Genomic DNA, 19,180 nt, shown 5'->3' on the forward strand with positions numbered 1-19,180 from the left:
GATAAAGGAAGGAAAGGAGGGAGGGAGGGAAAGGAAGAAAGGGGATAAAGGGGAGAGGAAAATGAAGGAAAGAGAGGAAGGGGAGAGGGAAAGGAGAGAGGAAGGAAGGAAGGAGAGAAGAAGGAAGGAAGAAGGGAAGAACTAGTGAAGGGTGGAAGACAGAAGTTAATTGGCACATGACTGTCTGTGTCTGGCACATGACTGTCTGTGTCTGGCACATGACTGTCTGTGTCTGGCACATGGCTGGCTCTGATGACGTCAGCACAAGTGGAGGACTTAAGGGAACTGTGTTTAAGGCAGAGATGTTGAAACTTGGACTTGTTATTTTAATGGTAAATGGAGACTCACTACAAATTCCAAACTTCTGTGTGAATTAACCAATGTCAACAACACAATCCCCTAACTGGTTGTAGCACCATGTAGTAAGTCTTAGAAAGCATCCGAACTCTTCTAATACCCGTGAAGGATTTCATAGAAGAAGAACTTTATAGTCCAGGTGTGTACTCAAAGAAACAACGGCTTTGTCTTTCAGCCTTAAATGAACCCACCATAGACTATGGCTTCCAGAGACTGCAGAAAGTCATCCCAAGGCACCCAGGGGACCCCGAGAGGTTAGCGAAGGTAAGGTTGCTGGGAACTGACGCATGAACATCTTTTGGTAGACACTCAGCAAATTCAGACAAAACCATTTGAAATCAAAATCATTTGAGTCCCATTAAAATTAATTAAGCCTTGAAACTGGCTATGCTTTAGATAGCAATATGAACATAAGGTTTCTGCTAATTTTGAAATACATTGTGTTTAATATCTGACGGAATGTGAAACCTGAAAGTTTGGTCTCATAAAACAGACATTCTACAAGAATAGCCAGCTTATAAAACACTGCCAACTGTGTAAAGACAAATATTTGCACCCTTGCTTGAAAGTGTGAGTTTCACTCCTGTGTATTTAAGCAGGATTTTTATTCAGCACTAACCGCTGCGAATTGTCAATCTACAGGCAACCATTCATGGAAGGCCTACTGTGTACATAAGAATTTAATGATGATAAAATGACCCCTTCCAATGAATGGGATCATTTGTGAATGAACTTGTTCAGAAAACTTCACCTTAAACCTGGCTCGTGACATCATCATTCTTTACCCAGAAATCAGCCCGTTTAGTGGATTCCATTTGACTAAAGAGAAACGGCCAATTTTTCACATTTATATTTGTGCTTCCTATGTGCAGTTTATGAAATGACATATTCTTTATTCTATATTTGGATAAAAAGCCAAATGCCAGTGACTTCAACAACATACCTTTCTTTTCCTCCCGGAAATACTCAGCCCCATGAAGTCAGATGATACCTGGATAGCTGTTGAGTAACAATTTAAAACGTCATAAGTAAAACAGAATACAGAATGACAACAAGAAAATCCCCACAAAAAACAGGAGGTGGGAAAGGGAGAAGGGGAGGGCGGCAATTAGTGATTGCTAATTCTTGCTGGCTAAGATGAACAAGAGGAAATACTATCGAAAGAATTCATCTTTATCAGAATAAAATTTTGAGTAGGTATTGGCAAGGGAATTTCAGTGCTTTGTCAACTGCTTGGCAAGCAACTAAAGTCAGGCCTGTCAATCACTTAAAGACTATCTGATTAATTAAGAGTACCAGGATTTTTAAGTACAAGTGACCTTAAAGTTGTTTTCAATAGAATAGACAGGACTATCAATTTTAACTGACTTTGGCCTTGGTTGGTGGGTATTTTGAGTAGCATGAATCGTTGTAGAGCCATTCTATAGTGATGAATTTCTCCAGCTACCCATCTGTAGAATCTGTAAATGTGATTATACCCTACCCATCAAACCCAATATCAAGCCCAAACTTCCTGGTCATTACATTTGTAGGCTATATGTGGTCTTTCTGTTTTCATCTATAAGTTTTCGGTTTGCCATTGGGGCTTTATCTTTGATTGCACCCACCCCGTCTTTTCTTCCTCAGGAGATGCTATTGAAAAGAGCCGCGGACCTAGTGGAAGCTCTCTACGGCACCCCCCACAATAACCAGGTTAGATACGTGGGTCTGACACTCTGTTGCGTTTGACTTTTGATTCTGGATACAGTGCTCACTCCAACGTGCCCTTTCTGTAGGACATCATTTTAAAGCGTGCAGCAGACATTGCAGAAGCCCTGTACAGTGTCCCCAGGAACCCCAGTCAGATTCCAGCTCTCTCCAGCTCCCCAGCTCACAGTGGCATGATGGGGATCAACTCCTATGGCAGCCAGCTCGGAGTCAGCATCTCAGAGTCCACACAAGGAAATAACCAAGGTACTAACTACCCTTCTGAACCTCAGAATCCAAATCGGGCTTCTCCATCAAAAGCCACTTCTGCGGGGATAGGAGGAGTTAGAGAGCACATCGTAAGCTATCCAGTGGGGTATGTGCTAGGTAAACCCCACTATTAGAGAGGGGTTATTTAGCCATTTCAGGTAGACAGTTATTAGAGTCTGAGCTCTCTGGAAACTAGATAGATTTCTTTGGCCAGAATTGTAAAGTTGATTATCCTAAGTTTCAAAGAGTTTAAGCATATGGAAAGGAGGCTTACAGCTATTCATTGAATTCATTTTATAATGATGCTATGTGATAATGAGATTGAATGACAGAGTGGGCTGATGGTACCATCCATGTTCAGTCCGTGCAACTCTTGGTAAACAAGAGCGCTGGTTCAGTTTTAGTTGGTAATTTCTATTGTACATTTTCTCATATATTTTATACCTGAAGTCTACCATATGAAGGTTTGTTTCAGTGAGGTTCATGTCATTAAGAGACCCATCTAAGTCTGTCATAAACAGTTCTGTGAGAAAAATAATTTTTCCAAATAATGTCCTTAATCCTAGGTATTTGTTTCTAATTTTATTCATCCACTATGGTGTATATATTAAATTATGTTTCATTTGATAATTCAGACTGTTTTATAATTTGTTTTGTGTTTGTTTATTGGTCAGTTGGTTTAAATTTTTTGAGGCTCAGATAAGTTCATGTAGTCCAGGCTGGCCTTAAACTCACTATACAGTCCAGGTTAGCTTTAAATTTGTGGCAATCCTTTTGCCTCAGATTCTCTAGTGCTGTGATTATAAATGTGAGCTCTCATGCCCAGCATTCTTTATAAAAAATTTATATATGTGCATCTATAGAGAAAGATACGTGTATGTATGTAATATATGTGATGTATGTATATATACACATGGCACACACATATATATAACTATCTATATAATCCATCTACAAATATTTCAGTGCTGAGAACTGAACCCAGGGCCTTGCCTATGCTAGGCAAGTGCTCTACCATTGAGCTACATTACCAAATCTAATCACTTTTAGACATGGTCATCCCCAGAGTTTCTCTGAGGACAGAGTGCAACTGACTCTGCGCCAGGCTCTCAGAGGCCTGACAAACTCTTCATCTTTCATGTGGCACATGGCCTCGATGTCTGTCCTTGAGTACTGACAACTCAGAGCTTTAGATGGACATAACACAATTCACTGAGCTCCTCAGTGCTTTCTGACTGAAAATACTCCCCAGCCCATCCAGAGTATGGTGAGGCCTTTGAAGTACCATTTCCAAACTGCCCAGCAGAATACACATGGCCCCAGAAACATTGCTAGGACACCCTGCACCACCCCCAGGAAAGATCACATGGTGTGTTACATTTGCAAAATACTAGATTGGCAAGTTTTGAGCAGGATATTAATTTCTTGGGTCCTTTATTTGACCATCTTCAAAAAAAAATGGCTTCGGTGCACAGCATCTGCCCACCTTTGTTTGGCCACTGAATGACGTCCTCAGTGGTGGCCATTAGTATCTTGTAGAACTCCAATGTCCATATCCAGTGAGCTTATGAGCTCCATGGCGGGGGGGCACTAGAGACACCAAGGGGAGAGAGCTGGCTATGGCGTGGCGGTGCACAGCTGTAGTCCCAGCACTCTGGAAGTGCAGCAGCAAGAAGGTCAATACTTCTGAGTCTGTCTGGGATGCTTGTGCTCCAAGCCAGCCGCAGAAGCACAGTGAGGTCCTGTCTCAAAAATCAAATTATAAAATACAGCAAAACAAAGCAGCGTGAAGCAACATGAATAGAAGGGAGAGGGAGTACCGGAGGTGTGACCTGTGTAGAGCAATGAAGTTACCCAAAGCTGAGAGCCGGACTATCAACTTGAGAAGGGGATTAAGCTCTGGTGTTCAATAGCATGGCCAGGTGACAGGAGTTAACAATGGTTTATTGTGAATTCCAAATAGGCAATAGAAATTTTTGAATGCTTCCGGTCCCAGGAAATAATAAATATTTGAGGGGCTCGATGTGCCAGCCACTCCAGTGTGATCATTAACCATTGCATGCATATGTAAAAAAAGGGGGAGTGGACAGTGACTACCTGTCAATTAAAAACAAAGTCCTGTAAGCAAGCTCCACTTCCCGCTGTTGCTTGGCAGCGGTGGCATCATGATCTGGATGGGGACGAGCACCAGCCATATTTGGCCCGACGGTGGGTACCGCTTTGTTTACCTGGCCTGTTTCTTCCGTTGTCAAGGATACATTCGCAACACAAGCAGCATCTCCCCACGGGGATACTCCTCCAGCTCCACGCCTCAGCAATCGAATTACAGCACCTCCAGTAACAGCATGAATGGCTACAGCAATGTTCCTATGGCCAACCTGGGGGTGCCAGGATCACCAGGATTTCTGAATGGCTCGCCCACAGGCTCCCCATACGGAAGTAAGTGACCTTTGCCATCCTTCTGGCACGGGCATTGTAAGCCTCCCTGCAAGGTCTCACCTGCCAGCCTTTTAGGGGAGAACTGTGTCCCACATGGTAATGGGAGACATCTCATTTCTTGATGAAATGCCCTTCCTCTCTTTTGTTCTTTTCCCTTGGCTGGACTCGAACTCCCAGTCTATGCAAGTCCTCCTGGGGAAGGAAGAGGGATCGAAACGATTCCCTTATACAAAGTACATGTGGAGGAGAGGAATGGAGATTTCATTTGGGCTAATAGTGAGCCTTTTCACTGAGCATTTTCTCTTCTTTTAGATGATTTATTTATTCTTATCTTATGTGCATTGGTGTTTTACCTGCATGTATGTCTGTATGTATGAGGGTGTCAGATCCCATGGAACTGGAGTCATACACACATGAGCTTCCATGTGGGTGCTGGGAATCGAACCCAGATCCTCTCGGTAAGAGCAGCCAGTGCTCTCAACCACTGAGCCACCTCTCCAGCCCCTTCACTGGGCATTTTTTTTCACATGCACTAGCTCATTTCAGCCACATGTTACAGGCAAAGCAGTTTGTTGGTGCAGCTACAACTTAGCTACAACACAGCTAGAACTTAGCAGGCCTTGAATTGATGGCACCCATTCCTGTCACATCCTAATCTGTTATTTTCTTCCATAGTTTCTCATATCTACTCTACATTGGTCACACCCACATCCCATTATCCTCTCTTATTCCCAACCCCTCCCACTAAAGCCTTTCTGCCTTAGAAGTCAGATGCTATTCAGTTTGTTTGTGGACCACTGCGTTCACTTTGAATAGCTCACTTGAGGGAGGGAGAGTTTTTTGATCAAGGGTAACTTGCCAGTGGCTATATTGCTGGGGAACCATTACCCGCCTATAGCTCCTCAGGGAGGAGTGGGACCCTGAACAGGACATCTGTATTGTGCTCTGTTTGACTTTGTGACATGACTCGGTCCTCCATTAAGCACCTCCAGAGAGATGGATGTTGACTGTGTGGAACAGCTTGCCGGATTGGAACAGAGCCTCTTAGCCTTAATCTATGGCCTAGGCAGCAAAGCCAAGGCCTTGGGAAGTTGTGAAAACCCATTTGGGTTGCTTTGGGAGCTCAGCTGGGAACTTACACAATGGTCCCTGGAGCCTGAAAGAGTGTGTGTTTTTCAAACCTACTCAGGGAATACTTGAGGCCAGGGGACATGCTGATGCCGAGAAGCCAAGTGATGGAGCAGAGCGCTCTTGAAACATTGGCTGTTGTCACAAGGCCTGTGCCTGTCCTCTCTTCACCCAGAGTGACTCCCTCGTGCCAGAAACAAGGACGTGTCAAGGACAGCACACAACCCTGTCAGTTACGGCTCAAGCAGCATGTGTTGGGAGCTATTTCTCACTGCCTTCTGACCCTTGGTTCCTGGGCCCACATCTTCCAGAGTCATTTCTGAGCTATGCTTTTAATATAATCAATATTACTCAGTGTGGTGGGGACACAGGACCAAGCCACCAAACGCAGCACAGACCCTTTCTTCTAGTATAACTAACATGTGTCCTGTGCGTGTTTCTTGTCACATGGCCCAGACTCACTGGAGCAGAGCAGCTTATGGAAATAGGGTGGCGTTGATTGGTTTGTTTTTATTCTACTTAAAAAAAAAACTTTTCTTTTTCCAAAAGCATTTGGTGGAATGACAGTAACCAAATGGGCTGTATGAATGTATAATATGGGAACTAATGGGAAAGCAAGGCAAGGGAGAAAAAAGTGTATTTAGAATAACTGGATTAACGTAAGGATGGGCACTGGTGCCTTTCTATGGGAAGAGCTGTTGTTCCTCAGCTAACAAAATCCTACTGCAGCTAGCGTTTCCCGTGCCATGCCTATCTGTTTATGATCTGATTAGGGAACTCAAAAGGCATGGGGACAGTTGAACTGCCGCGACCAGGGGAGGTTTGCCACACACGTGGTCATGAAGGAGGTACCTTGTGTGACGACGAGGCTCTCCTTTTAACAGACCCACAAGGGGCATGATGGCATGGGAGAGGGACACCACATAAGCAGAGCTACGCAGTAATGATGACAGTGAATTCACCTGTTCCTCTCTTCAGGCTAAAGAGCAATGTCGAGCCCAGGCCGATCCCCTCAACCACTTTTTGGCATGAATAATAGCAATGGTTATTATCGCCACTTTCTCTTTTAAGAGTTGAGGAGTTGATCAATGACCAGCTCCAAGGGTCGTAGTAGGTAAAGAGATCAGATGGGACCACAACACCTGGCACCAGACTCCCAATGCTGGGCTTTAAAATTATTCAATAATATGAAATATTGAGACCACTTACAATATCCTTAGGCTGAAGCAGACAGAATTATTTTCATCTGCATTCCTTAAATTATTTTATTAGATTTATTTTACTTATTTGTGAGTATGTATGCGAGCGCTCGCACACACACACACACACACACACACACACACACATATGAATGCCATGACACATGTATGAGATCAGAGGACAGGTTTCAAGAGTTGGCTCTCCCCTCTCAGGGCATCAGTCCCCTTTACCTAAGAAGCCATCTTGCCAGCCACCATCTGGTCGTTTTTGATATTTAGAAATGGCAATTTCTCATGGTTTGGTCAGGTGCTTGTGTATATACAAGGTTGAGCCTATGAAGCAGTTGTTTTGTAGATTTTAAATAGTTTCTAATACGTGCACTCCGTAGTGCGTCCTATGGAGTTAGCGGCGTGTGTGTGGCAGATGTTCAGCTGGGTATTATTTGCCTCATGTTTCTTACGGGATAATTTATCAAGGACTACCGCATTCTGCCCACTCCGTCAAGTGACTTCAGAAAGGCGGTTATTACACCCCATATCTTTAAGTCAGCCATTCAAATAGGAAGGCAGGATGGTGTCCTGCCCAACGGGGAGGAGCCCTCAGGGGATACCCCCATCACCCCAGCAGTCCAGAAAGTGACCGCTTGCACCTTGAGCTTCGGAGGGAGGGTCTGAGGGAATTGTAGAGTGTGAATGGGATTCCAAATGGCGCCTTCGTTACAATCAGATTCGCCTGTTGTAAAATCCCACATCCCCAGTGGAGTTCATTACGATAACACCTGACCTATATTTCTAACCAGCGAGGTCTTCACTTCTCTGGGAAATATTCTTTACAGCCCAGGGGAAAAGATTTCGTCAGTTCAATTGCTTATGTCTGAAAACACAACCCTATGCGGGTTTTTTTTTTCACTTTTTTTCCCCATTTTTCTAATGAGCCTGATGTGACTGGACCATGCCATAGGGCACTTGCCAGAGACGTTAAAACAGCATCAGAGGCAACACTCGCTCTCTCTGTGTCGTTTGCCTTGCATCCCAGCCAACACAGAGCCCGGCATCTTCCCTGCGTTAGCTCTCACACGCCTTCAAAAAAAAAAACAAAAAACGGCCAAACAGATGTTTTCCCAATCTTACACAGAAACTTCACTTCCTGGCGGTGGCCGTGTGTGCCAAGTTCTAGCTCGGAGTGAGTTTTTTTTATGCCTGGATGCTAAGCCCCTGACAATAGGGGGTTCTAATGAGATGCTGACAGACCCCTCCAGTGCCAGCAACTGCCTTGGCTGAATGCGGATGCAAGGGAGGGTCTGTGAGTCCCAGCAGGGGTTAAGCTGGCCAATCAATCCTTGTAAGAAGAAAAGTGATTTTTCCTTAACTCCCAGGGTCACGGAGATTTCTCGGCCAAGCGTGCTTGCCTTTGCTTTGGCCTCTAGCCTCACACGGAAAGGTGTCCAGAGACACTCCCAATTGGAAGTCTGTAATCAGCTTTCCTAAAACGGTGTACTTCACTGTCCCCAAACATGGGCTACTCAACAAGCCTGCAACCCCCATGGGGACCATGTCTTCCAAGCAGTATAACCATCGAGCCAACCCAAAGGATGGGATGGAATCCATCCAGGCAGGAATCCAGCCTGCTTCACTGCAGCCCTAGACCATGCCCCAGGCTTTGGTATTTTTGTATTTTCAGAAGTAAATAAGAAGACATTTTCTATTGTAAAGCATCAAATGACTCTTATGGAAAACGCCAAACATAGGGAAATAGTTTTTGAAAGAGAGAAGACTCCTTCCTTGAGAAAAGTAAGCGCAACAGCTTGATGCGTCTTAATTGAATTTCTTTAGTAAAGAAAAAAAATTCTATAATAGAATTCTGCCTCTAGACGTTTTGAAAAAGCTTGTATAGGCCCCCCAAAAAGAAAAGAATGACATGCCATGCCTGTGCAGGTAAAACCACTGGATTTTGTTTGGTTTGGGCAGTACTGCGGGGTCAAACCCAGGGCCTAGTGCCTGCTAGGCAAATGCGCTACTACTGAATGAGATCCTCATCCCAGCAACCATTAACTTTGAAAATACAGCCGCGTGCTCATGACAGAAACACTTTGGATGGAACACCAGGCTCCAGGAAGCCCCTTGGTGATACAAACTAAAGTCCTGAGACTGGAGAAGAGGAATTAGGAGTAATATGTGCCTTAAAAAGTCATTACTGGGGCTGGGGATCCGGCGTAGCAGGTAAGAGTGCTTGCTTTCCTAGCATGGAGACCTGAGTTCAAATCCCCGGAATCTAGTAAAAAAAAAAAAAAAAACCTGCCTAAGGTAGTGTGCCTATAACCCCAATACTTTGAGGAAGGTCAGATAGAGACAGGAGGAGGATCTCTGGGGCTTTCTTACTACCCACTACCCACTTAGCTTCAGGTTCAGTGGAAGAATTGTCTCAAGGGATTGACGTAGAGAGAGATAGAGCAAGAGGAAAGATATCGTTATCTGGTCCCATGTATGCATAGACATGCACCTCTCCATATACATGAGTACATACATTACAGTTGTCTCTGTCTCTCTTTACCTCCCTCTCCCTCTCATTCTCCCTTTCTCTCTCTCCTTCATCTTCTCCTCTCCCTCTCCTCTTCTCTCACACACACTCACAAAATTATCAGCATCCTGCTTTTCACAGGAATTTGAGACTTTATCAGTATCTCAGTGTTTCTATTGCTGTGATGAAACACTGTGACCAAAGGCAGTTTGGGGGAGAAAGACTTCATTTTAAAGCTCTCAGGTCACACTTCCACTCTGAGGGAGGTCAGGCCAGGAACCGTGGAGGCAGGAACCGAGGCAGAGGCCATGAAGGATGCTGCTTATTGACTTGCTCCTCTTGACCTACTTCATCATAAAATCCAAGGCATCGGTCCAGTGGCAGCATAGCTTCAATTGTCTGAGCCCTCCCATGTCCATCATTAATCAAGAAGATGACCCACAAACTGGCCCACAGGCCAATCTGATGGGAGGGTCTGTCTTCCCAAATGACTCTACTGCTGTCAAGATGATACAAACAAAACCAAAATTGACTAGGACAATTATTCTGCTTTTCTTTTATCAGATGAATTATCAGAGAATTTTGTTTCCAGGCTGTTAAGAGGACAGTGGACCTTTTGTTAGTGATCCTCTTATTTCTTACCTGCCTCCCCCAAAAGGATATTTTCCCATTTTTTAAATATTAATAGCTTTAATTTCTCCTATATCACAAGTCATATATGTTCATCATAGAAAGTTCTGGGAAAGTATGACAAGCGGAAGGGACACATTTGAAAATGCTCACAGTTTTGTCAGAGATACCACAGATCAAATGTTGATCACATCTCTTCACGCTTTGCTTCCTGTACTTTTTTCTTTAAGTAGAAGTTGGGTTGATGTGTATATTGATGTATGTATTGTTGTATAATCTGGCTCTGCTCATCCGGGGTATTCCAGCATTGCTAAATATTCTTCTCAAGTATTAGTCTAAATGTTCAAGATTTTATTGTATGGGCTTAAAATGTTTTACCCTACTATGGGTCATGTATTTCCAACTTCTTATTGCTGTAAAAAGTCCTTGAATTTTCTTCTTTTTGGCACATTTGTGACCAGCCCTTTGAGATTGATTTCTAGAGATTAAATTAGTGGGTCAGATGATATGAATATTTGAACACACTCTATGTATTGCCAAAGTCCCTCTGGAGGGAATAACTCTCTCCTCGGGAAAGAGCCTGCATGAGCTCCCTTGCCTGTTGGTCCTTTCTTAGTTTTTATCCATTTAGTAAATGAAAAATAGCATTTTGTTACCATTGATGTTACTGTTTTCTAATTCTTCCATTGGAGTATACTCCTATTCAGGTCTCTCCGCCGTATTCATTTGTGTTCTTTTCCTAGTTTCTATTTTTTTCTGTTCCTAATTAACTTACAGCAAGCAACACATTAGCTATCAAGGGCACAGCACCGCTAAATGCGCATTGCAAACTTTGTTCTTGATTTGACATTTGCTTCTCGCGCATATGAGAGCCACAGAAGCTTTTCCACTGTGCGTCAACTCTCTCTTGTCTGCTGTGAGTTGGTGGGTCAGAGCGATGTGTAGGTCACATAACTTTTGAGGCCTCTGCTGCCTCTCTTACAGATTTAGTTTTGCAAACAGCTTCGTATCTAATTAGATTTGCTATCACACGAAACCCAAGGAAGAACTCTAAATTTTATAGATTTAATATCGCACTGGCTAGTGACTGAGCTTTTTGTACCAGTTCCCAACAACATGGCATGTGCTTCCTTCTTTCTAAACCTTAGGTCTCATCTCTAACCATGTCCATTTCTGGACCTTGCTTCCTCCCAACTCTTTGTCTACCTGTTTGTTAGTATAATACAGGTTTTTATTTGCCACATCTTTTAATGTCTAACATTAGTGCTCTTATTGCCAACAAAACTTTCTAATAGCATGGTTATTGAACTATATAAAGTTAGAAGTTATGTTGGCTGAGATGCACAGAATTTAAGACTTTAAATGTTTTGAGCTATAATTTATGTTGGGTGTCATTTGTCATTTCCACAGAATTTTTGAGAAATGCCTTCACAAGGGTTTGCACTAGTCAGCTGTGCCACAGCTCTTTTGTGTCACTTGGTGGCTTCTCCTAAAAAGCTGCCGTGGCTTGAGACATACTGTAGGCTGAGTCAGCATGTTAGGAAGAGTGTTTGTTAGAATGACATACATGCTGGGCATAAATGGAATGGCATGTGTGTGTGTGTGTGTACATGTGTGCATTTGTGTGTACACGTTTTATATGTGTGTGCATGTGTGCATTTGAGTGTACATGTGTGTATGCATGAATACATGTGGGTATGTATGTACATGTGTATATTTGTGTGTGCATGTGTGTGTACATATTATATGTATGAACATATATAGATTCTGCTTACACTTGGAGAACCTTCTGTAATCTCTTGCACAAGAGCAAGGCAGTCAGCATTCCACCAGGGAGTGGAATCATCATCCCCCACCTCTAGCTGAGGTGTTATTGACAGTTGAGGGCTTCTGGGGAAGGGACAGTCAGTTTTCACTGAGGTGTGACCCCTGATAAGTGGACTACTATTTAGTTGGTAGACCCCCATCCATGAGTATGTGAGCAGCACAAACTGGACTTGGTAGATTTTTTTAAAAAAAAAACACATGATGTTTAAAGGGATTGTTGAGGTCAAGGGGGATCTAGGGAGTTAGAGTGTGGAGCAAGGAGTAAATAATCAAGATACACTATATGCATCTATGAAATTCTCTGAGTTAATAACCATATCATATTTTTTTAGAAGAGCCTTCTCTGTTACCATGCTTGAGTGAGGCTATTACAACAATGGAAGCTAGGGTGTCTTTTTGGAGTCTAAGTTGAGGATTTAATGTTGCAGAGGTTAGACTATGGTCAACCGGAGCCTCCTGACTCTCAGCCTTTCTTTGGCCTCTAAATCTGATATTAAGGGAAGGGGACATTCTTTTTTTTTTTTTTTTTTGATTTTCGAGACAGGGTTTCTCCGTTGGGTTTTGGTTCCTGTCCTAGAACTAGCTCTTGTAGACCAGGCTGGCCTCGAACTCACAGAGATCCGCCTGCCTCTGCCTCCCGAGTGCTGGGATTAAAGGCGTGCGTCACCACCGCCCAGCGAAGGAGACATTCTTATATTGCTTTATCTTTTATTGATGCTAAAGCCAAGGCTGGAAGAGGATATTAAGATTGGAAGCACAAATGAGATCTGTTCCCAGTGATGAGCCCTTCATCTTGTCTAGTACGGTGAAGTGGTCCAGTTTCTCACTGTGACATGGAATTCTGCTCTCCTTTCCAACATTCTTTTTACTTGTGTTTGCAAAGATGGCAGAGATGTATTTGGGTGTGTCTTTCTCCATAGCTTTTTAGATCATATTGCTTAAGCATAAGCATAAGTATTCCTTAGAGAGAAGCTCTCCCTTCTTTTCTTTTTCTTATTACAACTTTGACTTATGATTTTGCTCTAAAGTTGACATGCTGGGGGCTGGAGAGATGGCTCAGTGGTTAAGAGCACCCACTGCTCTTGCAGAGGACCCAGGTTTGATTCCCAGCACCCATACAGAGCAGTTCACAGTTGTCCGCAACACCAGTTCCAGGGGATCCAGTGTCCTCTTCTGGACTCCTTGGATACCTGCACACATGTGCATATTCCCACACATGAGTAAAAGTAATAAAACAAATCTTTAAGAAGAAAGGTATCATGTTGTACATACTGCCTGTGATTGCTATAGGCACAATTGAGATGCAGGGGAGACGGGGTAGTGCCTACCTTAGGGTACCAAAGCTTCTGACCTTCAATTCACCTTGAATTTAGTTGTTGGTGCCGTTTCCCTGCATCTCACTTGCTCTTTCTGAGCAAGCTTAGTCACAATTCATAAGCTTTCCTCTCTGATGTAACTTGGTGGAGTACGTGCCATGAGGAGGTGGGGCCCTTTGCTCTTTAAAGCGCCTTTATTTTTCTTGGAAATGACCACCCTTAGCCTTTGGCTCCTCTTAAGTCATTATTTAATGTTAATATTGTTAATATTGGTGGTTCTTCTCTGAGCATTATGTCAGGGGAGGCTGACTTTCAGCTTTATTTCCCAAGCGCACTGCAAGTCCAGAGAGGGAGGTGATCTTCTGAATGTTAATCAGCTCCTGCACAGAGTGAAGAAGTAGCTCACAGAGAGGGCAATCATGTGCTCTTGGCCCTGTGCATCAAACCTCTAGGGCATGGGAGTTGCCAGGCTGCACACAGTTCCAGATAGGGCTTCTTTTCAGTGTAAAAGGAAGCTTCCCACTCTGCATAGGCTCCCTGCCTTGATGCCTGCCTTCCTGGACTCGCAGTGGGAAGAGCATTCTGTCTTCTCACATGGTCTTCCTTTCTTCCAATGGGATCATTGCCACAGTAGCTGTTTATGTGTCTATTCCACCTAGGTGGGGGAAGAATATTATTGCATTTGACATTTTTTTCTGGTTTCTCTCTTTCTTCTTATTGGCATTATATATATATATATATATATATATATATATATATATATATATAATGAAGTATTCACTTTCAGACCCTGCTTCAGCGTCATATCTATGCTTATATACATATACATACATGCATACAATGACTTTACGTAGCGCTAAAGAACTGTAGGTACTACATCTGAGAAAACACACGCTATCGTCTCTCTGCATCTGACTTATTTTGCCTAACACTATGGTCTCTGATAGGCCAATCAGAAAATGGACTGATGGGGCACAGGATCATTCTCTAAAGAGGTATGAATGGGCATGCCATACTTGTGAAAAAAAATTCCACTACCTTAGCTGTAAGCAAATTAGAACAATACTGAGAGTCTTTCTCATCCCAGTCAGAATGGTTATTGCAAAGAAAGTAGCAATAGCGGATGCTGGCAAGGATGTGGAAGGAAAGGACCGGCATGAAAAGTAAATTGACCCAGCCACTATGGAAATAGGTATGAAGGTCCCTCAAGTCTGTTGTTTTTAATCACTGGTGCTTGGACCAATACCCGGGAGTTAATAATTTCTCAAGCAAATTGCAAAGAATGTGTATGTTGAGGAAAAAAAAAGGTTTCTCAGTGAGCCCCCTCCTAAAGACTGTCACGCCTTTGCTTCCAGTCATGTCGTCGAGCCCCACCGTCGGATCCTCCAGCACGTCCTCCATCCTCCCGTTTTCCTCTTCAGTTTTTCCTGCTGTCAAGCAGAAGAGTGCCTTTGCCCCTGTCATCAGGCCCCAAGGCTCCCCTTCGCCCGCCTGCTCCAGTGGCAATGGGAATGGATTCAGAGGTAAGAGAAGGGACCGGCCGCTTTAGGGGTGCATGTAACCCAGTGTCCTGGGGCAGGCAAAGGAAGGGCAAGCATCCCAGCTTTGCTCTCTAGCTCTGAGCACTTGCCTACAGAGTTTCTGGAACTTTCATGGTGGGACATGGATGGCAGGCAGGGATGCTGGTCTGACGCTTCCCCTAGTCCTGGGCTAGTATGGGGGTGAATGATGCCAAGCCGAGCATCTGCAGGACATGGAGTTAGTGGTGGCAGAACCACATGTTCAACCCAGAAACACCTGGGCAGCCCAGGATTGTGCTTTCCATAGGGCCATTCACTGTTTCTGGAAGGTGCCTGTTGGCCCTTTCAGGTGCCTTGTGGTTATTTCTTATCTAGCTGACTTTACCATCTGTCCTTCATGTTCGTTCCCATGGCACATGTGGAAGGATCCATCAGGAGCAAAAACTCTGGCTATGTGCCGGCCAAATTGATAGCAGGTGCCTGATCAAGGGGTGAAGTAGGGAAGGAAGAGGGGGGAAAAAGCCATACTGTTTCTAAGAACAAAAAATTAATATCGCCCGTCAAAGCCACTTTTGAGCAACGTCCTAAGATGTAATATGACATGACGTAACACAAATGTGATGAGTACATGAGAATCTAATCATCCCGCTGAGAATGGGAGGCAGCTGATGGCAAGAGAGCAAATTGGAACCTGCTGAGCACCGCGGCTCACTGGTGACCCGCATTATTTTTGGCTGATTCTCATGTCTTGACATGGAAACATTTACGACAGGCAGCGTTGGTCAGCAGAGCTTTGTGGGGACCTGGGATGGGCTGTGCCCTTCTGGGGACCCCAGCTCTCGGTGGCTTGCTGAAAGCGTATGTGTTCCAAATCTTCAGGGATTACCCATGAGGGGTAGCCGAGGGAACTTGAAAGGCATGTCGGGTTTCCAGCCCTAGGGACTGTGACATTTTGACAGAGATGACAGAGAAACTGTCAAAGCCATTACTGGAAACCCAGCTCTCAGAACAGCTACGGAACATTCCTCCCAAGAAGCTGGGCTGTGGAAGTCCATGCCACCCAACATGTGGGTAGTTGGAAACATCTGTACATTGGATGGAACTTTTTTTTTCATCCAGATGTCTAAGCCGTGGAGGAGCAGCACAGCTTGTAACTGAGTGTCTCCACCCACCCTGTCTCTCATCAAACACCCCCCAGGCTCCATCTTGTTACTCAGAGCAGGATTAGAACTTTCTCCTCGAGGGCCGTGTTTGCATCCTGGGAAATAAAGACCATGGGGGCCCTGTCTGATGCGTCCCCCTCCTCACACCCTGCTGGTGAAAATGTCTCTGCCCCTCAAGTTCCCTGTCTTCATTCATTCATCAACACTAAGCTGAAAGGGGAATAGAGTGAGGAAATCGAGGCTCCAGCTTCATGATCCGTAGTGTAGACCATACTCCCTGAAATGTGCCCTGTAGACAAGGCTTTACCCCGATGCTTAGCATACATATTCTCTTCAGATCAGCCCATTCTCCTGATTTAGCCGAACCGCTGATTTGAGGCCACACAGCAAGCGACTGATGGCTTGAATCCAGGCACTCGGGCCCTAGACCCTGTGTTCTGACAGCACACTGTCTCTCCGGGGACAGTTCTGGTGGACTTCTGCTCTTTGCCCACCCTTCACTCGTATCTACTTTACCACTGGGACAGAGGGAGGGCATTGCTTTTCTGTGAAACACCCAAGGTGAGAAGGACCTGGACAAAGTATGAATAAGCATCTATCCACCATGAAAGTCACCGATGAAAATGCCCCTCCTCCCTGATGGTTTCTCTAAGTACAAAGTCAAGGTCACTATCTAGCAGAATTCCAACCCATCTAGTGTTGGGCAGATCAGGAAAAAGGGCATGAATGAAGTCTGCTGTTCTGAGCCTTTGGGCCTCTGCAATCTATATGAAAGGAAGAGCTGGAAAGCACGGGGTACAATAGGGAACAAGAGAGGAGGAGTAGGAGTCAGGCTTCTAGCCCCCAAACACTATGCTTAGAGCATTTTTCTGTCCCACCCTCTGCCTTACTCACGAGGCATTTACAGTTGATGAATATAGATTGTCAAGGTGATATTATATGCTGCGTGTCTGATTCATTTTCTAGCTCCCTCCAGAAACACACACACACACACACACACACACACACACACACACGCTTCCTACACTCCTGGATAATTACAGCAGTTGTTATATATCCAAGTCATCAGGGAATGTCCAGAATTGAACTGCCTTTATTGAAAACTTACATCGATTCAATATATAGTAATACAGGCAAAAATAATTAAGGCTTTGCTAGCTGTGTAAGACCTTAATCCAGATCTCACAAACATTCAATAAAGGCTGTATGGGCAGGGAAACAGACAGCTGACAATTTTGCCCGAGAGAACTAGCTGGGGTAGGAAAGGAGGGGGAGGGGAGGGGAGGAGAAGACAGGAAGGGGAGAGAAAGAGGTGGGGTTGGAGAGAGCATGAATGGCCAGAATTTTGGCTATTTACTTGGAAAGATACTTGTATGAGTCGTTGTTTGCATCCATGCAATATAGACAAGAGAAATCCGGAACCAAATGCCAGAGACGTTTGAAAGTTTGGATACAAGGGAACTTGTCGTCACTTTCCATGCCTGTAAAAGTCCTCTGGGCTTGTTCCAGCACAGCAAGGATAGAGGGGTGTGCTTTGCTCTGTGATCCCCTACTTTATTCATTCCCTACACAGAGGGAAAAACATTGGACTTGATGTTCCCCAGACACATCCACATCCTCTTCAGTAGATGGAGGAGGCAGTGGATGATGTATTTGGATAGGGTGTGGGTAGTTGGGACTGGGTGGACTCCCAAACTAGTAACGAAATGAAGTCTTTTTCAAAGACCAGCATTTCTAGGTGACTATCTCCACACACTGTCAGTGAGCGCTAAATAAGAATGGATCTAATTTAGGGGACAATGTTCACAAAGACACTTAGGGTGGAGAGAACCCCTGATTTGTTATAACCAATGCCTAAAAGCCAACAGGCTCAGCATTTATTTCCCTTCTGGCTCCACCTAGTGATATGGGACATGTCTTTGCTATTTGGTTTGTATGTTTACTTCTGTTGTCCCAAGATGACCCCTTAATAGACAAAAATGACAAAGGGCTTGCCAAATGAACATGGGGACCTGATGTAGGTCACCAGCACTGAAGCTTCTGTTAGCTCCGTCCTAGAGAAAACCCATGGAAAACTCCCTGGGCTGTATTAGACTCTCTTGCTCCCACACCTGCCCTCCTCCCCCATCAGCTTTTCCACAAAAAGTCTTGATGTTTTAATCCTGTGCTGCTCTTTCCCTCCAGCCATGACGGGACTTGTTGTACCCCCAATGTAAAGAAGAGGAAGAACTGCTTTCTCATAGCACAAAACTACTTATTCCCATGGACCAATTATGAAGGAAGCACTCTGAGCTCCCTGGGGAGAGTTGCGCCCCTGAGTAGCCACGTTGGACAGATTTGGGAAGGCAAGGAGCCGCCATCTTGGTCTCATGTTCCTCACGAAGCACTGACGGTAACTACACAAACAAGGGCAGAAAGACGTCATTGGCGTGGTCAGTGCTAACAGCAGAAACGCAATTCTTTGTTATGAACATTACGAAAACCACCTTCCTATGTTTGTAAAATATTTAAGAAAAACATTGGCAAACATTCATGCTTAATATTTTGGATACTATTTGTTTTTCTTTGTAGGAAAAAAAGTTGAAAGTTTCTATTTTCTATGAATCCTTTCTGATACCAGTTTAGTTTATGCAGAAAAAAAAATTGAACAAAACAGGGTACCAGCATGGGAGACTTTCTTAAAAATGAAACCTGAATTGAATGAGGAAATGTTGTATGTGTGTTTGCTTATACCTTAAGCTCTTTAAAAAAAAAAAACAAAAAAGGGAAAAAAATTTAAAATGTTTTACAGTTATTTAAATAAATAAACGTGTAACTTATTGTAAGTAGAAGTAGAAATTAAGACCTTTTTCTTTTTTTTTTTAGAAGAGAGGAATCTCTCTTCCTGATGTAAAATGAAATCGACACAGACAGGTAGTGACGAGTTTTAACAGTGTGTGGTTATTACAGTTGCTTATTAGATTCTTATCCCACATCCCTCTTTTTCCATCGTTTTATCGACCCATGCACAAGAGCGCTGTATCTTGTGCGGATTCCCACAGAGCAATCTGCTGCAAAGCCAGACTCAGAGAAATGCTGGCCCGCAAATGCTCCAACCCGTCCCTTCGTTCCCAGACTTGCTTTCTAA

At 44.1% G+C, this 19,180-nt stretch overlaps 1 protein-coding gene across 1 annotated transcript in view; it reads left to right on the plus strand.

The window, feature by feature from the left end:
- Ebf2 (EBF transcription factor 2) overlaps positions 1-18,798 on the plus strand; it is a 195,006-nt gene extending 176,208 nt beyond the window's left edge. Inside the window, exons 11-16 of the mRNA XM_075949675.1 lie at positions 533-621; positions 1,984-2,049; positions 2,133-2,310; positions 4,567-4,752; positions 14,726-14,893; positions 18,238-18,798. Coding sequence (XP_075805790.1) covers positions 533-621; positions 1,984-2,049; positions 2,133-2,310; positions 4,567-4,752; positions 14,726-14,893; positions 18,238-18,269 — 719 coding nt within the window. The 3' untranslated portion in view covers positions 18,270-18,798. The remainder of the gene's footprint in view (positions 1-532; positions 622-1,983; positions 2,050-2,132; positions 2,311-4,566; positions 4,753-14,725; positions 14,894-18,237) is intronic.
- Positions 18,799-19,180: the final 382 nt, after the last annotated feature.

The sequence above is a fragment of the Microtus pennsylvanicus genome, chromosome 15, assembly GCF_037038515.1.
Source record: "Microtus pennsylvanicus isolate mMicPen1 chromosome 15, mMicPen1.hap1, whole genome shotgun sequence".
In the NCBI taxonomy this organism is placed as follows: domain Eukaryota; kingdom Metazoa; phylum Chordata; class Mammalia; order Rodentia; family Cricetidae; genus Microtus; species Microtus pennsylvanicus.